The following is a 21,658-nucleotide window of genomic DNA, read 5'->3' as shown; positions in this document are numbered from 1 at the left end:
TGAAAAGAAAATGTAATAAAATGAAAACAAGTAAATGTAAACAAGTAAGATGGTATTATCATTTAAAAACTATGAATATTATGAATAGCTAACAATTAAATGGTTAATATTTGTATTAAATATTTGTCATTTACAGACTTATACAATAATGTTATAGTATAAAAAATGTCATAATATTAAGTTAAACAGCAGCTGGATGGCTCAGTGGGCTGTGTGTATGCGTGGTGCATAGGAAACAAGGGTTTGTTTCCCAGGGGGTGGGATGAGCTCGATCCAGTTTGGAAGCAAGGCCTTTCATGCTCCTGATCAACACTGCAGCCACAAGGGGGCGCAAAAAGCACGGCCAAACCAAATGTGCGACTCAGTGAAAGCTGATTCACTGTGGCGACCTCTGACGAGGTATGTTGGAAGGAATAAGATTTCAGGTTATATATAAAATAAAATTTAAATATGGGTTTACTATCTTTGTTTATATTTTTCAGTCATAAACAGTCAGGGACCTCAGTAAATGGTATACTTCCTTGTAAATTTTGGCCCTTTTGGCTTGCCATAGTATCTGCAACTGCTGTCGTCCATCCTCCCCTGCTTCACACACTGTCGCACAGCCATGGCGGACAGCGCGAGCGAGAGCGACACTGACGGTGCGGGGAGCAGTTCAGCCACTCCGATGTCATCCTCTGCCTCCAGTTCTGCAAAACCGAGCATAGTCATTTCACAGTTTCGTCTGGAAGAGCTGACAAATCGTCTTGCATCGTTACAGCAGGAGAACAAAGTTCTTAAAATTGAGCTGGAGACGTTTAAACTGAAGTGCAAAGCCCTGCAGGAGGAGAACCGAGACCTTCGCAAAGCTAGCGTCACCATTGTGAGTAACGTTAGCAAGCTAACTGCTATATGCTATCCCACGCTATAAGTACAGTTCATTTGTCAGCAAGTAAGGAATGCTCGTTTTTGTGTAATTTGCCAATAAATCACAACAATATAATAATTCTAATTTGAATGCAATTGAATTTATGTTTTTCTCTGTTTAGCTGTTTTTTAACTGTAACATTGTTGCTAAATTAGCCAGCAAAGCTGCTTTGTTTTTTTCCTTTAGCTAATTTTGGCTAACGTTAGCAAAACTGTATCAAAACGATGCCAAACTAAACGTGGACTCATCGGTACACAATTTAAAATATTTACTTTTTGTCATTTGGATTGGGAGGGTTTCTCTTTGATAACGTCGTTGATACATTAGCAAGAAGATTAAAGGTGTCTGAATGAAAATTAATAAATCAGCTACAAAAAATGTGCATGAATTGTCGCGTCGTCATGTGTCTGCATGCTTGGCCACTGAGCCACAGCTTCATATAAATGTGTAACAGATCTGTTGGATGGATGAAGAGTATGTAGACCAAACTTAACGAGCTCAACAGACTGCCAAATAACTAAGTTTGTGAGTGTGAGGAAATTAAACCTTCAAACTGTTCACTTTCTTGTAGCTGAATTGTCACCAACTATTTTGAATTCTTGTTTATTAATAGATTTTCCTCAAAAACATCTCAAGTTGTCAGTTCTTGTTAACCTTGAATGAGAGGAATTGGGGATGAATAATGAGACTGGCAAGGGCAAACGTATCATCACACTGAAATGCTAGCTGCTCCCCCAAGCCCTACACATTGCAGCCCTAATGTGTCACTCCTTCCTGCGCTGCAAGTCAGCTTATACTGCAATATCTATTGAGTCATCTGGTCAAATTAAGCTCCCTATTTGGCTTGCAGACTTCACTGCAGCAGACTGAGTGAGTGGTGTATATCTGTCAATTTCTCCTGGGATCGTTTTTACGTTTTAATCAAGATAAAAACCGCTTTGCTTTGCCATGTCCGCCAGGTCCTTTCTTTAATTCCTGATCCTATATATCTTTCCTCCCCACAGCAAGCAAGAGCGGAACAGGAGGAAGAGTTTATCAGCAACACTTTGTTCAAGAAGATCCAGGCCCTCCAAAAGGAGAAGGAGACCTTAGCAGTCAACTATGAGAAGGAGGAAGAATTTCTCACCAATGAGCTGTCAAGGAAACTCATGCAAGTGAGTTTGTTTGTGAGAATTTTAATGGCTTAATAGATTCAAGAACCGATTTATTTGATCTTTATTAATTTACTACTGTTTTTTTTATGGAGAAAAAACAGAGTTGTGTAAAATAAAAATGCCAAATAGGAAATCCTCTTCAACCTTAGTCTCTCACCTCGTTTCACATGTTTAAATACACGAGTGGGAAAATTTGGCAGTAGGAACAAAACGACTTACTTCCTTGTCTAACCTCTATAATGATTTTATTTGTTTGACTTGGTGCCACTTGACAACTTTTCAATGATATGAACCCAAATTATTGGCCAGTTATTGTGATGTGATGTGACAATAATGGTTTTCCTCTGTTGAAAATGCTGTATTATTACTGAATCATCAGTGGGTTCAACTGATTGTGGTAAAACATTTCAAATACAACACTGTTACCTTTAGTTGCCTCTTAAAAACGGCGAGTTTCTTAAAGTTTATTTAATAGAGCTTACATTTCTCTGACTAAACTAATAATAGAGACAGCTTTAAAATCTTTGTCACATATTTAAAAGTGGTAGTTAAACATTTGTTGTTCAGCCAATTGAATATGCTACCTTATAATAAAGATGGTGTGCTGGAGTCTTTTTAGAAGTCAACAAATCTATCAGTTCCTTTTCTGGAGCTGCAGGAGAAACTGTACATGTTTTGTTACGAAAGGATAGAGAGGTGGGAGTCATTTGATCTAAATTATCATTGAGGCTGTGACTAAGACCACCGTTTGTTTTGTTTCTGTCAAAATAAAGGGTTCAATTAAACAAATTTGAAATATTTTTTGTCATTTCCCTTAGTTGGATTATGAAAATTGTCATTTCCACATTTTCTCTGCAGCTTTTCCCTACACAAGTTCAAATGGCCGTCTGCATTATGACTAATCACTTGCATAATCCATTGTAGAGAGGCCCTATTTTGAATTACATTCTGCCACACCCTTACTGAGCTTCCAAAAAACTGCTATGTTTTAGTCCAAATGGATGTTTTTTTTTTCTCTCTCCATCATTTTGAAAGTATTTTGAAAATTAAAACCAAATTCTGTGATCTGACAACTGGTTTAAATGGTTTTAGCATGACTAACTATGAAATGTCTCCCTGTCTGCTTGGCTAGTCTTTTCTGTCCTTGGTTTAGTCTGTTTCACTCACGTCTTTTCATTTCTTTGCCCTTGTTTCTTTTTCCTCCATAGCTCCAGCATGAGAAGGCAGAGTTGGAGCAGCACCTTGAGCAAGAGCAAGAGTTCCAGGTTAACAAGCTCATGAAAAAGATCAAGAAAATGGAGAATGAAACCATTTCAAAGCAGCTCACCCTAGAACAGGTATACCTAACTTTTAGCAAATGTTTTAGTAAGCTTAGTTGTGTAGTAAAATATGCATTCCTAAATTCTTACCAAACGATGTTGTAATTTGTCGCTGGATTCGACCTTCCTTTCTCTTCCTTTATCACATGGATCTGTGTTTTCCAGCCACTATCGCAAATGTTTCATACTATTTTGTGCATTTTCTCTTGAAAGCAAGATTAAATCAACATGCATATTTGCTTAAAAATATGTTTCTGTCTCTGAGAAACCAAATGTAAGATTTACTTTAGAGACTCCCCACCCCAGCTCGTCTTTGAAGCTTGCCTTGGACAAAGACCTTGAACTTGAACAGGATGTTTGCGTGAAATGTTGTGAATGCTTTGCAGCATGAAGAATTTTCTGACTCTTCACATAACACTTGTGTGATACAGTTGAGGCGAGAAAAGATCGACCTTGAGAACACGTTGGAGCAAGAACAAGAAGCTTTGGTCAACAGACTGTGGAAGCGAATGGACAAACTGGAGGCGGAGAAAAGGTATTGTTTTCAATCATACTACAAGCCTGATTTCTCAAGCAATAGTTTAAGCAGAAGGTCCAGGAACTCACACATGCAGCGCACACTAATATCAATGACTTGTATTAACACAATCAAGCCATGCAGGGTTAAAAATATCAACAAATTTACTAAATATGATTCAATGATTGACCTGTAACTGGCTAGCTATTAGACAATATTATCCTGCTCACACTCAAGGTGCTGTCTCGAAATATAAATTATAACCACACTAGAAACTACCAAATTTGCCTAAAAATGCTCCACAGTGTTTTTTCAATTGTTTCTCTCCTGTTTTGTAAAAATACAGTTTATATGAGACCGCTTCATGATGTGAAAGAACGTGTGAAGTGCTGCTTTGAGGATATTCTAGCACCTCCAGTATTCTTATCTAGAGGAAGTTTCACGCCTTTGAACACCTGACAAAACAATAGCTGTCTGTAAGCATTTTAAGGTATTCTTGTGATCATCTGTGGAGATATTGAAGTTTCAGGGAATTGTCTTCAAGCATGAGCGCTTGGTTAACTTTCATGCAGTTCAGTTCACTTTTCATTTATCACTTTAGATTGTTTGGTTTTTTTTTTGCATTTTTTAATAGTTTCTAAATGTTTTCTGCTTGATCTGTGTTTTTAATTGTTGTTCTTTTTTTCATAAGAGTGACTTCTGTGTAGTGTTAGGACTTCAAAAGATCTTTTTTGTTTTTGGTGGAAGAAGTCTTTTCTTTCAGTTACAATAGTTACAAATTCTTCATTGTTTTACCATTTGCTTTGAGGACACACCTTCAAAACATCTGTTACTTCACCTGTTTGCCCACTAGGGGCATCTATGTACGTAAACAGGGTTTATTTATTGTGATGTATGTTTTAGCGTGACTATTGTGTCTGGCACGTATATGTACGTTACAAAAATAGGTAGCTTGATAAATATTAACTGTTTAAACAGTTTACTTTTTCAGTGCAAGTTCAGATTCAAATCTTTTTTTCTTTTCAATCTCAGTGTTTTTTCCAGGAAAAGGTTTTTCTTTCACTTTCCTTTCTCAGTTTCCCACCACAGTGACCTAAATCTGGGGCCGTACTTCACCTTCAGAAATACCCTTTGCCCACAAAAACAGTACCTGTCTCTGACAAATCTTAGATCAACAATTGTTTTCAAATATATTTATTTGAGGATTTGCTTCTTATTTATATCTAGTTACATTTTTTAAGTTTTTAAAGTAATTTATAAAAAAAAATTATTGCTTTGAATATTGCTTACCTTTGGTTATTTATTCACAGGCATAGAAAGCGTTTTAACATTTTGCAAATTTTTGGACATTCTGTTTGTTTTCTGTATGTTTAAAACCGATGGATTTTCTCCAATATAGACTATAATTGTAAAAAAAAAAATTGGTTAAATAAAAAAAATCTGTTGTAGTTAAGTAGGCTTATGTTTATGCAAAACGCTATCAAATGACATTGTATTGTAAGGCTCTTAACATAACTGTAATTTTGTGTTTGCTTGCTTTTTGCTAAATTAGAATCCTTCAGGAAAAGTTGGACCAGCCCGTGTCGGCTCCTCCTTCCCCGAGAGACGTTTCCATGGAAATAGACTCACCAGAGAACATGATGCGGCATATCCGCTTCCTCAAGAATGAGGTGGAGAGGCTTAAGAAAAGCCTGCGAACCACTGAGCTCCAGCGTAAGTGTCTGACCCATTACCCAAGGCCCACATGACCACAAATTCTAACCAAGGATGCAATTGGAAACGTTGAACTGGAGAACAACAATGTAAGATAATTCATTCCAGTCTGTCTTAGTTTAAATGGAAGAAACACAAAGTAATGTTGTCTTGCTTTTACACTCTTGCCAGCTTTGGGATTTTGTTTTTCAACCTGACGCAACCAAACATGTACTACTTCAGTTACTATCCAATTAAATATATATATTTTACCTTCACAATTGAAATTATTGTCAAAGCTGAAAAAAAGGAATTTATGTTAAAACAGACGTTATTCGATATAAATAAAAATCAATAAAAAAAACATTCCTAGGTTTTGGAAAATAAAATAAAAACATACTTTAAAATGGCTTTATGTAAAAGTGTAATTATACCTTTCCACCACTATAGGGAGATGTGCATTCAGTTTTTGACCCATGCATTGATAAGTGACCAGTAACTTAAGAATGGGTTTATAGTTTTTCTCACAACCTATTTGGTTGAGATGGTTTTGACCCACTTCCTCTAAATTTGAATATAATTTTAAAAAAATGCGTTCAGATGAAATTGCTTTTACGGTTGACCACAGAAGGTAACTATAAGTGTTAAGTATTCTGGTAAAATATACTGCTTGTTTTCTTATTTAATATTTTTATTTTCTGAAGAAAAGTTGTGAAATCTTTGTCCTTTGATGCTGATTCATGGTTGTGTCAGCTGACAAAATTCCACCCGTGTCTCCCCTAACAGACACAGAAAAGCGCGCCCAGTACATCGAAGAAGAGCGTCAAATGAGGGAGGAAAACATCCGGTTGCAGAGGAAACTCCAAAGAGAAATGGAGCGCAGGGAGGCTCTGTGCAGGCAGCTGTCAGAAAGTGAATCCAGTTTGGAGATGGATGATGAAAGGTAGATGGAGCAGCATGTCAATAAACAGATTAGAATGCAGGCTGAGATAATAAATACATGTAAAAAGCCTCTGCTTGTGATATTGTTGATGTTTAAATTGAGCAAATGTCAAAGATGGGCCGTTTGCAGTGGTTTATTTTAATCAATCAGAGCTTCAACTTGTTGAAATGAAAATTTCATGGAACACATTTGCCTAATATGCAAAAAGCAAAAGATGCTGGTGCACGTATTGAGCATAGCTTATTATTTTAAATGCAACAATATCTTGTTGCACTTAAATTAGACCCACGGTATTCAGACTTATGTCTGTCTGAATCCATTTTTCCCAACGTTTGCAGGAACACTTAATGGAGACAAGATCATATATTTTTAGGCCAAGAGGAACACCTTTATCTTTTCTTTTTGTTAATATTAACTTGGGAATTATCTTTCGTACATAAACAAACTTTGTTTTTTTGGTTTTAACACAGGGAAACTCACAATCGAGTTTTGCAGGAATTTACCATAGAAACCGTCCCAAAATTCTTGCTTTTTTTCCTTGAAGTGATCAAGCTGGCTTTGTAATCTTAACAAAGTTTCTTTGGTTTCTTTGATTTAAGTTTTGGTTAGTGGCTCGTCATTCTTTCTCCTTTTCATCAGCATCTTCCGTTTTACAGCAGTGGTAACACAAGGCTTTAGTTGTACAAAATCGTCCGCTTTTTGTTTTTGTTAGGCTGAGCATTTGAAAACTACAAAACAATGTGTGTAATCCGATACCTTCCAGACCTTTGGCTTCAAATGTCTAAAGTCTACATTTAGAAACTTTCAAGCATAGGGTGGGGCTCACCTTTTGATGTTTTAGAAAACCTTCAGGGGTTCTAAGAAAAACGAGAAGGAAAGATGAGGAAGGGAAAAAAAATGCAAATAAAGTAAAAGAGAACATTATTTATAACACTGACATTTCCACCACGACGAACAGAAAGCTTGTGTTACATCACATTGGTGACCAGAGTGTATCAGTTTCCTGAAGGGGACACCGGAGTCCAGCAACAAATACTATTAGGTAATAGTTCCCCCCAGCCTGTATTAGTTACATTGTTGTAAGCTTCACCGGTCAGGGTTTATGTGCCTGAGACGTGAAAGTATGTTTGCTGTCCTGTCTCAACTGCCTTCTCCTGCCTTAGAATTCCCTGTGGTTCCCTTCCCTTCTCAGGTACTTCAATGAAATGTCTGCGCAGGGTCTGCGTGCACGGACGGTGTCCAGTCCAATCCCTTACACCCCCTCCCCCAGCTCCAGCCGACCCATATCACCTGGTAGGTTCAAAACTTTGTCTTTGTTTCAAAGTTGACTTTATTGTATATGTTTGCTCTGTCTTAAAAGTGCAAACAAACATTGATTGCGAAGATTTCCATCCATAACAACATAACATAGTGTGCGGTTGTTGGTTTTTTTCCCATCACAAGATTTTGGAAGGAACCCAAAAGAAATTTTTAGAGCTTTTTATTTATCAGCTCTCAAGATACTTGAAATTTACAATGTCAAATATTTTAGAAAAAAACATTTCCTTTTACTAGATTTAATGGCATCACTGATGCCTGGAAAGATTCAGATATTCCATCGAGATTTCCACAACAAAGGGTATACTGTGAAAATGTATATTTTGAAATAATGTCATCCCCTTAGTTTCATTTAACCCTTTAACGCTGGTCTTAAAGGGTTAAAGAGTCAAACTTTCACCTAGAAACACTTTGTTTTTTTTCATTTGCTCTGCTAAGATCAGTTAGCAATATTTGCACTTAATTCCAAACTTGAAGCCCGTTAAGGTCATCATCTAGCCTGCCTAATTTCCTGGATTGTGTTATTGATCATTTTTTCCGATCAGTGCAACTGCTGGTTAAAAAAAAATAGTCGTCCTCTTCTAAGCCAACATGAACATCTGTCCTTTATTTGGTTTCAAAGGGGAACGAGTCAGATAGTTTTTTGAACATAATGGTTGGGACGACTAACTTCAGTTTAGTTGTGTTAATTTAGTAGTTTTATCATTGTTTGTGTGAACTGTGTGAGACTTTATTCTTTGCTAAACTGGTTTAATTTCACCGTCTTACAGGTCTCTCATATGGAACTCACACAGTTGGTTTCACTCCCCCCGCCACACTGTCTAGAGCTGCCATTTCCCACTATAACACCCCAGCCCTACACATTCACGGAAGTTCCTCCCATGCTGTTGCAGTAAGTAACCTCTCTTATAATTTAATAAGCAGACATCATTTCTTTTTTGCTCTTTTAATGCTTCCATGTTACTTAAGTTTTGCTCAATTGTGGTCTTTCTTTCTCTGCCTTAAACAGAGGCCCTCCCCAAGAAGAAGCACCAGCCCCGACAAATTCAAACGTCCAACACCCCCGCCTTCTCCAAACACGCACTCTGGGGCTCAACAGGCTCAGCCTCCACTCCTCCCACCAGCCCAGCCCATGGTCCAGTCCATGTCCTCCCCAGCAGCCATGTCACAGCATGCGGCAGCACCACAGCAGCCTCCCTCCCAGCCTTAATGCCACACACAGTCTCTGTGTTTGCGCATGAGTGCGCCCACTGAATGCCACGATGCTACTGCAGCAACTTCCATCATTACCAGCTCCGGAAGTAAAGTTTCTTACAGTTAAAGTCTACAAAAGACTACTTTGAAAGGGTTAGTAGGGAGAAGAAACGATACAGCATCTTAGCCTTTGGTAATGGTAAGCTGCCAAATCCACGTGGCTTTACTTAACTACTCTTAAAGAATGGATGGACTTACAAATAATCGCTTCTGGGATTTGTAGACAAATATTTTCGTTCTAATTTCTGTTTTTTTTTTTTTTTTTTTTTTGTATTTTTTACTTTTGCTTTGGACTCTAGCTGATCGGAATTGTTGTTGTGGCGCTTCTGAAATAGCACAAACAGCACATTCAGTATGTGTCATGGTGGTGTCTTAATCATAGATTGAATCAATGGGATGTACGATAGAGAAATAATCGAATTCATAGATGGTCAGTTGTTTTTCTGCCTTTAAGATGACACTCAATAGCAGTAATGCTCTCCACTCCAGTTCACTCCTTTTTTTTAAAACAAATATCAGTAATTCAAAGCCCAATTGCTCCATAGTTTTGATTTGATCAGCATTAAGCATCATAAAAAGACTGCTTGGAGTTTCTCTGTTAGAGGGCATTGATCAAATGGATGTGTCAGCAGTCATTTTATATCTGAATGCATTCAGGAGTGTGCTGCTCCTTATCTATAATGAAGGGTAACCATAAACCACAAATAAATGTCGTTTGGGTTGTTTCAAAAAGAAATATATAGTCTAAGGTGTTGAAACTTAGTCATGTACTCAGTCTCTTCTCTGATCTTAACTGGTGTATTTCTGAAAGCTTCTATCATCCTAATGGATATTCTTCATCAGAATAAGAAAAAAAAAGATAATGCTCTACACTAAATATACATACTGCTAAAACATTCTAATTGAATGGTACTGTTGAACTAAATTTCTATGTATGATTAAAGCTCTTGAGATGACGACTCTCGTTTCTAATTGTCAGTTTTATGGACGTAAGCCGGCCACCTGAAAGATGTTCTGTAATTGGAGACTTAATTTCTTTTTTTGTTTTTATTTTACGTGTTCTTAACAAAATTCTTACTTGCATGTTCTTTCAATGTGGCTTGAACTTTTTATTAAACCTTTACCGTCAGAGTTAATAAGGTAATCCCCCCCCAGAAAAAAGAAGGAACACATATGGGGAGATTTCCTTTCAACTATTTTCACAGATGTCTCATTCCATTTAGCCAGATATATCTAGGGGGGGGGGTTGGCTTTCTACTTTTTCATATTTCGAAATTTCATAGTTATTCTGCTCCAAGAGCTGTTGAGAACGTTTGCCAAAAAAGTGCATATTTCTCTGTTTTTAGTCCACTAGAATAATGTCTTTGATGTCCAAAAAGAAGACAGGATTTTTTACCACAGACTTACAAAAAGCACATTGCTTAAACAAATTGTTCTGTTTTGTCTTTATATTTTAATAGTTATTTAAAATTTTCAAACAACTTACTCTGTTGTCGCAGAAAGTGTTTTCAGAATAATTTTTTGTGTTTTATACCAAGCACATTTTCTAAAAATGTTTTTTTTTTTTTGTGAATTATGTTTCCCCACATTCTTGGAGTCTTATATAACCTTAAAAACAAAGGTTCCAAGAGACAATTTATTTTATTTTTTTTGCTGGCATTTATTGTCTCTTTGAGTCTACCTGGCTTTAACCGGTTCTAGCTGGTGGAAAACAAGAGGAGCGGTTTCCTTAAATCAATCATTCCAGGGTCATTAAACATGGTAAACCTTTGTAATGTGAGTGCAATAACAGTGGATGAGAGGAGAAGAGGACAGGCATGATTGCCTGCATGGCACATTATACTGACCACAGGTAACCAGCTCATTCAGTCATAGGGTCAGGTTAAACTTACGACAGATGAAACATGCTTTAGATCCTTGGTGTGATATAAATGTCTTTTTTACAAAGCTCTGCCCAGATTTCAGGTACAACGTAGATCCTTGGGGTGTTCTCTCAGCAACTTGATCTAATCCAAACAGGAATCTAGATTGGCAGCTCAGCATGGCGCTGCAGGGTGCTAATATGACCTTTCATCTCTGTTGTGTTGTAAAAGTAGTCCGTCAGACCAGGAGAGATTTACCCAGACTGCAGGGTGGCTGCGTGTGGTTATACCCGACAAGTCTTACAGAAGAGAACAGCGGGCAGCCGCTTCTCAGGTATCAGAAAAGTACTGGACGTAAAAGAGGCATTTTCAAAAAACATCAGCCCAGCTCACGTCCAACTGCTGGGAATGAGAGGACACCTGCACAATCAGAACTTGATGGTCCTTTTTTTTTGTTTCAGCATGAAAGAGCAGAAAAAAAAATGCTTCATGAAGTCCTGCTTGTATGAATGTTTACCAGAAAATCTCCTGATGGGCTTCAGAGCAATATATGTTATTTTGATGCTTCTTTATCCATTCTCAAATATTCAAAGGAAAAGATAACAACACGGCACATCACACTTGTGTACAAGCAAGCAAATCATCACAGGGATTTTTTTTATAAGCAGCTGAGCAGTAAAACATGGTCTGTGAAATTATTTTACAGTTCTATAAAAGTAAAAAGTTTCTTTTATTTTTTTGTTTTTACTGGAAAACTTTGTTTAAATAGGACAAAATGTGTGTTTAACAACAGAAAGTACACACAGTTCAGGAACATTTTCAGTCACATTGTCTGTAAGCAACAACATTAATGAAATACGTAACACCATTTTATTTATTTTATCGAACTCAGATTAAAACTCGAATCTTTTTAGACTGAAAGTAGATGCTCTCTGTTTGGTTACTTATGCATGGTTTGACTTCAAATAAATTTGGTTGCTTTTTTAAATTTAAAAATCCAAAAGAAGATGCACCACTTCCTTTGTTATGGATTCTCATGCCTTTATTGATTCAATAATTTACACTTTCTGCAAGTTATAGCCATTTCACTTCTGCATTGCAATGTACAAAATGCCAAGAAGAAGACACCTGAAATTCTTTCACAATACGTAGAATTGGCTCTAAAGTAAAGGGAGTTAAAAGATGTTTAAATAAAATGTATGGTATAGACCTAATAAACACTAAAAAAAAGACCTCGTTTGACCTTTATGGTTTGGAAAAGATATCACATTTAAGAGACGATGACCTGATTACAGTGGACGTGGTGATCAGGGCTTCCTGAAAGTCTGTATTAGCTCAACGTTTGCTTCCTGGTTTTGGTTTTCATTGACTGCACTGATTTCAAGAGGAAAAAAAAATTTCTTACGAAAAGCAAAAGTTGTTTCAACCTTGATTTTACGTTTTGCTTGTTGCATCCAAAGTAATGCTTTAGAGATGGGTTCGGTTTTATATCTTTTGAATTTCTGACTCAAATTATACCCAGTATCCTTGGAAATGTATAAACTGCTGCATTAAAACACATCCGTGCTGCTCATTAACTCAATGCATGCATGTCCAAAGTCTGGCCCGTGGGCCAAATAACACCCGCATTCAAATTTTTACCGGCCTGCTAGTTCCTGTCATAAAATCAATAATATGCTGCCCCCGGTACTTTCTGAAAATTCTTGAGTGTGTACTATTTCTTAAATATAGCTAAATTCAGGCATAAGCTTCTGTAAACCTGTGGCAACACTGTCATACTATCTTTCTGTAAGAAATTCTGGCTCATTTTTAAAATTTGGACTAAAAACAACACCAAAAAAAATAGTGTCACTGTTCTGAACCAGTGTTTTGATACTTGTGTTATTTTCCTGTTCATATCATCTATATTTAGAAGTTTACAGTGAGCATTTTAAAATGAATAACATTTAAATGCAGATTGAATGTTGGCAAAAGTTTTTTCTTTCTTTTTTTTTGGTCTTCAAATACAAAATTCACTGTAATTTGGGTAAAATTATATTTAGATATTCAGGTATCTCTATTCAATTTGAAGAAACAATAAATATCCCATTGCAATATGTAGAATTTTCATAAAATAGTTCATTTGCATTTAATTATATTACTGTAAACGGGTTCAAAGAACCAGGCCAATTGGTTCTCTCTCACACATTTTTATCCCACCAAATCTGGCCCTCTTTGAAAAAATGTTTGGACACTCTTAGTTTAAAATTATATAATTATTTATAGGTTAACACTTGTTCTATCATCTTAATATAAGTTCATCTGGTTCATGTTATATTTTAATCCAAAACGTAATTCCTCAAATAAACTCTGAGTGAGGCTTCCCCCCCCCCCCCTTAATCTCATTGTAAGGTACATTTTTCATGTTTCTTTTTCATTCTTTTGGATATGTCCTTTATTATAAAGATACTATTTAATGTCCTTAGACATGCACAAATTTAAACAGCAGACATAATAACTAAATCAAAGCAACTTAAAACTTAAAACTACATGAATAAAAGTGCATTAAATGAAACCAGCGTGCTGTATTTTAACCCTTTTTTCCAGCTATGAAAAAAAGTTACCTTTTGCTTTCATGTAGATACTGAATTAACATAATATTGGTGCCAAAGTGGTTTTATGTATCAATAAATGTCGAGGAGTTTAACAAATGCTTTTAAATTTGACGCTTGAATATGGGTGAATGTTATTTTATTTATTTTTTGTCTTTTGACTGCAATATTCTATTTTCTAGAACATTAAAAAAGACCACATGAACCCATAGTTAATGGTTCATCAATTTTCAGATCCAACATTAATTCCAATGGGTTAATAATCCACCCTCTAAACCCCTTTAAAAAATGTTTTGACCCCGTCCATCATGTGGCCTCTTTCTGGCTGAAACTGGTCTGGATAAAATATCAGTGTAATTCCACTGTATGGTACAATTAACTTTGCCTCACTTGTTCTTTTTGTCTGCTTCATTTTCCAGGCAGAAGGGGATTAAGAAGTAAATCTTTTGAGTAGCTCCCTTTCCAGATGGCAGACCTACCTCAGCTATGAGAAAACCCATCACAATTCTTAAAGATCTTTTTCCTGATTCAAAATAAAAGCAAGCTTCCGCTCTTCGTCTGGACAGTTTCCCTAGAGCCATCATCAACATCAGTTTTGCTTACATTGCATCACAATGTCTCTGACCTGAGGTTATGAGAATGGGGACAATCAAATAGGTGATAAACTTTTATGACACTCAAGCAGGGTTTCAAAGAGCAAATTTCCTTCCTGAGACATCCATGTAAAGCAAAGTTTGATTTTTGACACTTTTACGCAGATGCATTCTTAGATCTGCGGAACAATATTGTAAAATCAGATGCCTGAATCTAAAGAAATAGCAAATGATGCATTTCAAGTGACATATAAACGTTACATATTTTACAAATCTTTATAGGTCCCTATAACGTGGTTCTTATCCTTGGATCAGCTGTTTATTCCCTTATGTCTCTATTTATTTGGATGGAGCAGAGAGTTCTGTTGTTGTTCTCCTTCTCTTTTTATTTTTTGCACCATATACTTGATTTGAGATGTGATTAGAGTCTGGAAAACTGAGCACAACACGATCCAAGAGTTTTCCTTTAACTGCGCTCATCCTGGAGGTGCGCCCGCTTCGGCCGGTGAAGTGCTATTCCCATCTAAAACCGGTTTAGACTGGATGGTAACACCACCTATGATCTCGTGGGGGGAGTTTCATAAGCACCCATCGTTTGAACACCAAACTCAAATTTAGCTCGATCAGATTAAAGAAGCAGTGGGTCAAATAATATTTATTTTTTTCCCCTCCATCATGTTCTATTGTTTATATGCAGCTTTGTGGTATTAAAAAGACCCAACAAATAATGAAAAACGCGCCTCCTTTTTGTCGGTGAACACGAAGAACAAACAGGTAACAGATTTGTATTTGTGCATGTAATTGCTGTCAAAGAATGTCGTGTGAAAAAGGGGAAAAAAAAGTAAACAAACGAAGCGCAGACCGCATCAGTCTGCGTGTGTTTGCCGTGCATGCCCGTGAGTGTGTGTTGCGCACGAGACGCGCAGGAGGAAGCGGCGCTCTTCCTCTTGTATATCTGCGCTCTTGGACCAGCAAGAACAGCTTTGAACCGGTTTGAACATCGGCTACAAAGCAGTAACAAACGCATACACAATGAACAGCGATGTGGCAGCCCCGTCTCAGTCCCACTCTGACAAGGCAGCCGACAGCCCCAGCAGAGCGCAGATTGTGTTGTTGGTCTGAAAAAGATTCCGCATGAAGAGATTCGTTGGGTGCGCGGAAAGCTTTCTGCATGGAAAGTTGTTGCTGAGCGCGCAGCTCCGCCGCAGATGTTGTAGATGCTGAGGTGAGTGCTGCAGTCGTTTCTGATTACAGTCTGTGCCTTTATTTTGATAAACAACACAAGAACCACATTTATTCTTTTTTTATTTGATGACACTTCAGTCTTTCTTTAAAATATGTGCCAACACCTCACCCAATTTGACCTAAATAAGTGTATGCGGGGAAAACAGACATTCTCTGGAGCTTTGTGCCTACATGGGCTGTATTATAGTTGGCTGTTTGCTGCCACAGTGAAGCAATAGATTATGAATTTAAAATAAAGACAGGCTAGAAGAAAAACTGGTCAGCAGAAAGGACAGGGGTTCTTTTTAAGAAAGCTGACTCATAGAAAAGGCAGGTTTAAGGTTCAGGACACTTGGCCGTGCAGTCAACTTCCACCTCTCCTCCTCCAAGGTGTGGTTAAGCTGTAGGGAACAAAAAGGGCAGCAGGCTGGGAGTAAATTGCAGTCTTTGAGCTCAGGACCTCACACAGGTGACCCACCTGCTGCCCAGGCCAGGTGTTGCAGCACTCCTCCTTACATCGAGGATAGGAGTAAGTTGTGGGGAGGTTGTATAGCTGTTATCTATTGTTTTATCTTTTGGATAAATGTTTTTTTTCTTTTTTTTTTCCAGTAGACCCTCCTCTGTTAAAGCTGTAATAAAACCCGGCGGGCATCAGCAACATGACTTCATCTGCTAAAGACCTGGATGGAGGTTGGGGATGGGCGATTGTCGCAGCATCCTTCATGGCTCAGCTCCTGGCCTATGGGTCACCTCAGTCGGTGGGCGTCCTGTACCCTGAGTGGCTGCATGCCTTCCAGGAGGGCAAAGGCGTGACAGCCTGGGTGGGCTCACTTGTGGCAGGAGTGGGATTAATAGCCAGTGAGTAATCCATCTTCTCTTAAAAAAAATTCAAGATTACAGTTTAAAAGAAAAATAAATGTAAAAGAAAATGTAAAAAAAAAAGAAAAAGAAAAATTATATTCAGGCATTTTTTTGGAGTTCATTTGCTAAGTAATTGCAGACATATTAAATTATATTCATAAATTATATTTTAAATACAAGCCCTGTTGAACCTCTCAGCAAACCAACAATTTTGGATTTTCATCCAAAGTAAACAACGTTTTACTTATTTATGTTATGAAGCACTATTAGGAAACAGGAAGAAGCAGCTGTTGTCCTTTAATTTTATATCAAAAGAAAGCTTTTACCACAAGGAAAAAGCTATGAATCCTTTTGCTTTGTCCTTAAGATGACATGTGCTGCCAAGATGTTTACTAAACAGAGAGGCGATACAGGGGGACATTTCTGCTTTAGAGAGAGCTGGCTGGCTTTCAGGGTGGCATGGCTTCTCTCAGTCTTTCTGAAAAGCACTGCAGGTGAAAATAAAAACCAGACAGATATGGCATCGGGCTTCGGACAGTCCTCACATGTCCCAGATGTAATGTCCCTTTGCACTGCAGTTCCTGTTGCACTCCCTCCTAACCCACCAACCACTGTGAACGGAATCAGTTTGAAGGTCTTAGAGGGGAAGGAATCTGTAACGGTCGTATGACACATGACTCAAGCAGCCTCGGGATGAAAGATTTTACTGTTAGAGCGGGGAAGCCATGTCTTGCTGTTTTAGAATTGCACAGAGTGCTTTAATAATGAGTTTTGTAACCTATTAAAATTAAATAGAATCTAAACTTCAGCTCTTTTACAAGTTTAAAATCTAGTGAAATGTCTTATTGTCACCACTAGAGGCAGCAGTATTTTTTATTTTATTTACTCAGGATAAATAAAGCCGTTTTTATCATCTGTGTTCTTTGTTGGTTTGATACTTTTAATGACTTAGACTTTTTCCACCCTTTGACTGTGCCTTGTCTTCCACAGGTCCCATCTGCAGTGCCTGCGTAGACAACTTTGGGGCCCGTCCAGTGACCTTCTTCAGCGGTGTAATGGTTGCTGGCGGTCTGATGCTTAGCGCCTTTGCTCCTAACGTCCCATTTCTAATGTTTTCCTATGGGATTGTTGTAGGTAAGGAAGTACTTCATGATAGCAAAGTTCCTGGCAGTGGGCCAAACATAATGGAGCCAAAAAAATTGAAGTATGGACTTGGATCTTATTAGTTAACAATATCAGCACTTGATAACATCGTGTACGATGCAGCTCTTCCAATGTTAACAAATACAGCTCATAAAAAGTTGTAAACTCAGTGGGAATGAGCTGGAACACATGTCCAGTATTAGGTAACAGGAGATTAAGTATGAGCCCTAAACTGTTTGGGCTGTCGTGTGGGGGCTGCTGGATGGAGGGGGTGTATATGTGAAGAGCATCTTATTTTTAGAGCTATCGCTAGAAAGCTTACTCAGGTTGGGCAGTCACATGTAACTTGTTTGCGTCTCATCACAGCATGTTTATCTTGGTGGGTTGTCTAAAACACCTTCACAGCGTCTCTTTTAGCCCCTAATGAACCCAACATTGAGTTCATGTACTGAGACGACTAACATCCTCAGTTTTCAATATCTGCCTGATGTAGTGCAGGAAAAGGCAGAAGGCCACATTTACAGTACATTCACGTGTCAAAGTACTTTTAACTCAATATAATGTTTTCCTTTTGTTGTTTGTGCTTCTCCAGGCCTTGGTTGTGGTCTTGTCTACTCTGCCACTTTGACAATCACCTGTCAGTATTTTGACAAGAGACGCGGCCTCGCCCTGGGCATCGTCACCACAGGTACTCCCGTTTCCCTGTGAATTGTGGGTGCACACATGTTCTCTGTGCTCACTTCTCTCATATGAGAAGCTGGGAGCCTTAGGATGCTCAGGTAAATGAGAGTAGATTCCAGCCATTTAAGTGCCTCAGAGATCATCTGACTAAATGTGTCAATGGTAATTTTGCTAGCATTTAGCTTCCACTGTTTTTGTGTTTGCAATTTGTTAAAATATCAACTCCTCTGCTGTTATTGTTAATGCAATCGACAGTACTGGCCAAGTTCAAAATTTAAAGTATCTGTATCCGTATGTTAAAAATACTCAGTAGTTATTTAAATAGAAGTAAAAATTTCCCAGGTAAAAAAAAGTATTACATAGGTGAAAGCTAAAAAGTACCTGCACTTATGTAGCCAACTCATATATATATATATATATATATATATATATATATATATATATATATATATATATATATATATATATATATATATATATATATACCTGTATATACCTGTATATATATACAGGTATATATATATACCTGTATATATATATACCTGTATATATATACCTTTTACCTGGGAAGTATATATATATTTGTAATATATTTTATATTAAATAAATATAATAAATAACACATGCATATTGCAAGTTTAAAATGACAAAAAATTTTAAAATGACAATAATGTTGAAATGAAACAGAGACAGCCCTCTATGCTGATCAGCAAAGGGGTTCCTGCAAATTCCCAAAACAATATTTGTCCAGAAGGGGGCAGTACTGAGAAAAAATACTTTCTGGTTATAAAAATATTGGTGACTCATTTATTAAAGTTCTTTGATACGCTACAAAACATAATGAACAATAATAATGAATGTTTCTGTTTTGTATGTGGTTGAATTAAAAAAAAAACACGAGTTTTGGAAAAACACTCAAAAATGGTACTGCAGTATAGTACCAAAGTAAAAATACCATTTCCTCCTACTGAATTCAACAAAATGTCTGTCTTTGTCTTCTCATTCAGGTACAAGTATTGGAGCATTCATCTATGCCACCGCCCAGAATGAGTTGATTGTGTTCTTCGGCCTGGATGGCTGCTTACTCATCATCGGAGCTATTGCACTGAACCTCATGGCCTGTGCCGGCTTCATGAGGCCCCTCAACATGCCAGGGTACTACCTCAAACAAAAAGCTGCTCTGGAGCGCCACACAGAAGAGCAGCTTTTTGTCAAGCTGCCATTACATGACCTGAATATAACAACAGGTTCAGCTGTAACCACCGTGGAGAAAACTCCCACCGTTAAGGAACTGCTCATCACAATCGATGTCAAAGATCTGGCCATACAGATAGAGAAGAAGAAAAAAGGTCCTTTTGCTGGGGTAGCTATAGCAAAATTCATCAAAGCGAAGCAGAAGGCTTACTCCGAGTACATTCATTCCACGTGTGAGATTCTGCAGGATCAAGTCATGGTGGCCTTTTGTATTGGTATCTTCCTCTTCAGTCTGGGTGCATTCCCACCTGTGCTCTTCATTGAGGATGTGGCCCAAAGTGAAGGACTTATCGAAGAAGTTAGCCTCTTTCCTCTTGTGTCTATCGGGGCTATTGCCACTGGAGTAGGTAAACTAGTTCTTGGTATTCTGGTGGACATTAAATGGATTAACTGCGTTTATCTGTACGCCTTCACTATGTTTGCCGGAGGCATCGCACTGCTCCTCATCCCCATTACCAAAACCTACGTTGGACTGCAGATTCTGTCTGCCGTCATGGGTTTTTTCTCTGGAAACTGGTCGCTCACCTCCTACATTACCACTCACATTGTTGGCCTGGATAAACTGTCACAAGCTCACGGCATCCTAATGTTCTTTGGGGGATTTGGGATCATGCTTGGACCCCCAGTAGTAGGTAAGAAACTTTCTTTGTTTTCCCCTTTTTAAAGGCCTGCAGAAATGGTTTTATCCTTGAAAAAGTCATTTCCAACCAGTAATTTTGAGCAATCTTCTGATGTTTGTTTTTGTCTTTTCTTTACAGGCTGGTTCTTTGACTGTACTCAGTCCTACGACCTGGCGTTTTACTTCAGCGGGAGCTGTGTGTTATTAGGAGCATTCATCCTTTTGCTGCTCAGCCTTCCCTGCTGGAAAAAGAAGCCTGCTGATAAAGAGCGACCAGACATCCAGTATACTTGCACATGTGAAAAAGTCGCCTCCGTATCCTGAATTGTTGCACTTTACAAAGACGACATAATGACGCTCTGTATCTAAAGCTGTCAAGGCAGCATTGCCACCAGAACATTTTCAGGGCAATCCTTTTTAGGGCAAAGGTGGCACTTTTTTTAAGGAGGATTTTCTTGGCTTCCACTGAAAGGTCGCTTTGTACCAAATCTATATGATATTGGCTGTTAAAACTGTAGATGTTTTACTCCTGCTGTGGTACAGTTGGCACTGCTTTGGGTTCTTACCAGATCGCTGGTTCGATCAAGTATTATCCCAGTCCAGTTTTGTCAGGAAGAGCACTCAGTGTGAAAGTTCATCACTGTGCAAAATCAGTGGTCACCCCTGAAAAATGGGGTTTTAAGACCACTACTTTCTGAAACCTGCTATATTTTTGTCATCACCTCCTTTTACCAGGTTAACTAAACAAACGTCTTTAAAATCATAATTTAAAAAATATATTTTTCTTGGTCCATTATTTTTCATCATAGCTGAAGTACACTTTGGTTTTGCAAACCAAGCTGTGAAACACAAAGAAAACTTTCAAAAGTTGTAAAATCTGCATTATACACTTTTAAGGTTTTGAAAAGAGGTGCTCCTTTTTTATAACCTCCAGCCTTTTGTTTGTGTCTTCTTTAGCTGTTTTAAAAAATGGTTTAAAAAAAACCAAACACTTTATTTCTTTGTTACCAAAGCATGGCGAAGCCGGCCCACACACGGATTGTGTTTGGATAACGCATACGGTTTCCTTGAACTTTGTCATCAAGTGCATCATGGGAATGCTTCAGTTGGTTTTCTGAAAGATTCAGATTGACATAAAGAATATGTAAAAACCACAGAAAGGTCTTCATCTATGTTAAACCTTGACAGCATAACTTCCTGTGGCATGAGTTTGAACTATTGATACGTTGTATGTTTGTCAGGTTTATTCGTATGCTGTACGTTTGTGTCTATACACACATTTACATATGTGCACATTTTTATGTGTGTAGATTTTTTTTTATATTGCCTAGTTTTTGCAAAGCCTCACGTGCTAGTAAGTTTTTTTTAATGAAAAAAAAACTGGCCAGTAACTTGTTAAAAATGTTTTGATTTTAGTGCCTTTTTGAACCTCTACAGTTATCTAGTTAGAATTGTAGATGTGAGAGAACATTGGGATATTAGTTGAACCTTTCACATTTGTAGACTGAACAGTTTTTGTAGAAATGGTTTTTTTATTGTTAAAACATGTATGTCTGCTTCTTTGTATTGTTTATCCTATTTTAAAGTTTTCAGTAATGTTCTTTTTTTGTTTTGATGACATTTAAATATGTTTTTTTATTGCATTGGTGAAACTGCCCCACATTTGACCAATAAAAGAGGTGGTAACATTTACGGTTGGGAAACATGTTTGTCTATGTGCTCAAGCC

General features: G+C 37.7%; 2 protein-coding genes across 7 annotated transcripts; both read left to right on the top strand.

The window, feature by feature from the left end:
• Positions 1–571: 571 nt before the first annotated feature.
• Positions 572–10,062, top strand: ccdc6 (coiled-coil domain containing 6). Its single transcript, XM_004077067.4, has 9 exons — positions 572–862; positions 1,912–2,061; positions 3,270–3,398; positions 3,812–3,915; positions 5,450–5,610; positions 6,376–6,532; positions 7,725–7,825; positions 8,620–8,741; positions 8,859–10,062. Exons 1-9 carry the CDS (start codon positions 608–610, stop codon positions 9,057–9,059), a joined length of 1,380 nt encoding a protein of 459 aa, XP_004077115.1. The 5' UTR covers positions 572–607; the 3' UTR covers positions 9,060–10,062.
• Positions 10,063–14,766: 4,704 nt separating this feature from the next.
• On the top strand, positions 14,767–21,623 carry slc16a9 (solute carrier family 16 member 9). 6 transcript variants are annotated; one of them, XM_023963686.1, is made up of 6 exons: positions 14,767–14,923; positions 15,986–16,231; positions 17,225–17,368; positions 17,970–18,065; positions 19,066–19,944; positions 20,071–21,623. In XM_023963686.1, the coding sequence occupies exons 2-6, from the start codon at positions 16,033–16,035 to the stop codon at positions 20,253–20,255; spliced, it is 1,503 nt and encodes a 500-aa protein (XP_023819454.1). In that variant the 5' UTR covers positions 14,767–14,923; positions 15,986–16,032; the 3' UTR covers positions 20,256–21,623. The 6 variants fall into 6 exon arrangements, with proteins under 6 accessions (XP_023819454.1, XP_023819452.1, XP_023819451.1 ...); XM_023963684.1 differs by having other exon boundaries at positions 15,983–16,231; XM_023963683.1 differs by lacking the exon at positions 14,767–14,923 and adding an exon at positions 15,062–15,374.
• The last annotated feature ends 35 nt before the right edge of the window (positions 21,624–21,658 follow it).

This window comes from Oryzias latipes, chromosome 15 (genome assembly GCF_002234675.1).
Source record: "Oryzias latipes chromosome 15, ASM223467v1".
Classification (NCBI taxonomy): domain Eukaryota; kingdom Metazoa; phylum Chordata; class Actinopteri; order Beloniformes; family Adrianichthyidae; genus Oryzias; species Oryzias latipes.
This window is presented reverse-complemented; position numbering and strand designations above follow the sequence as displayed.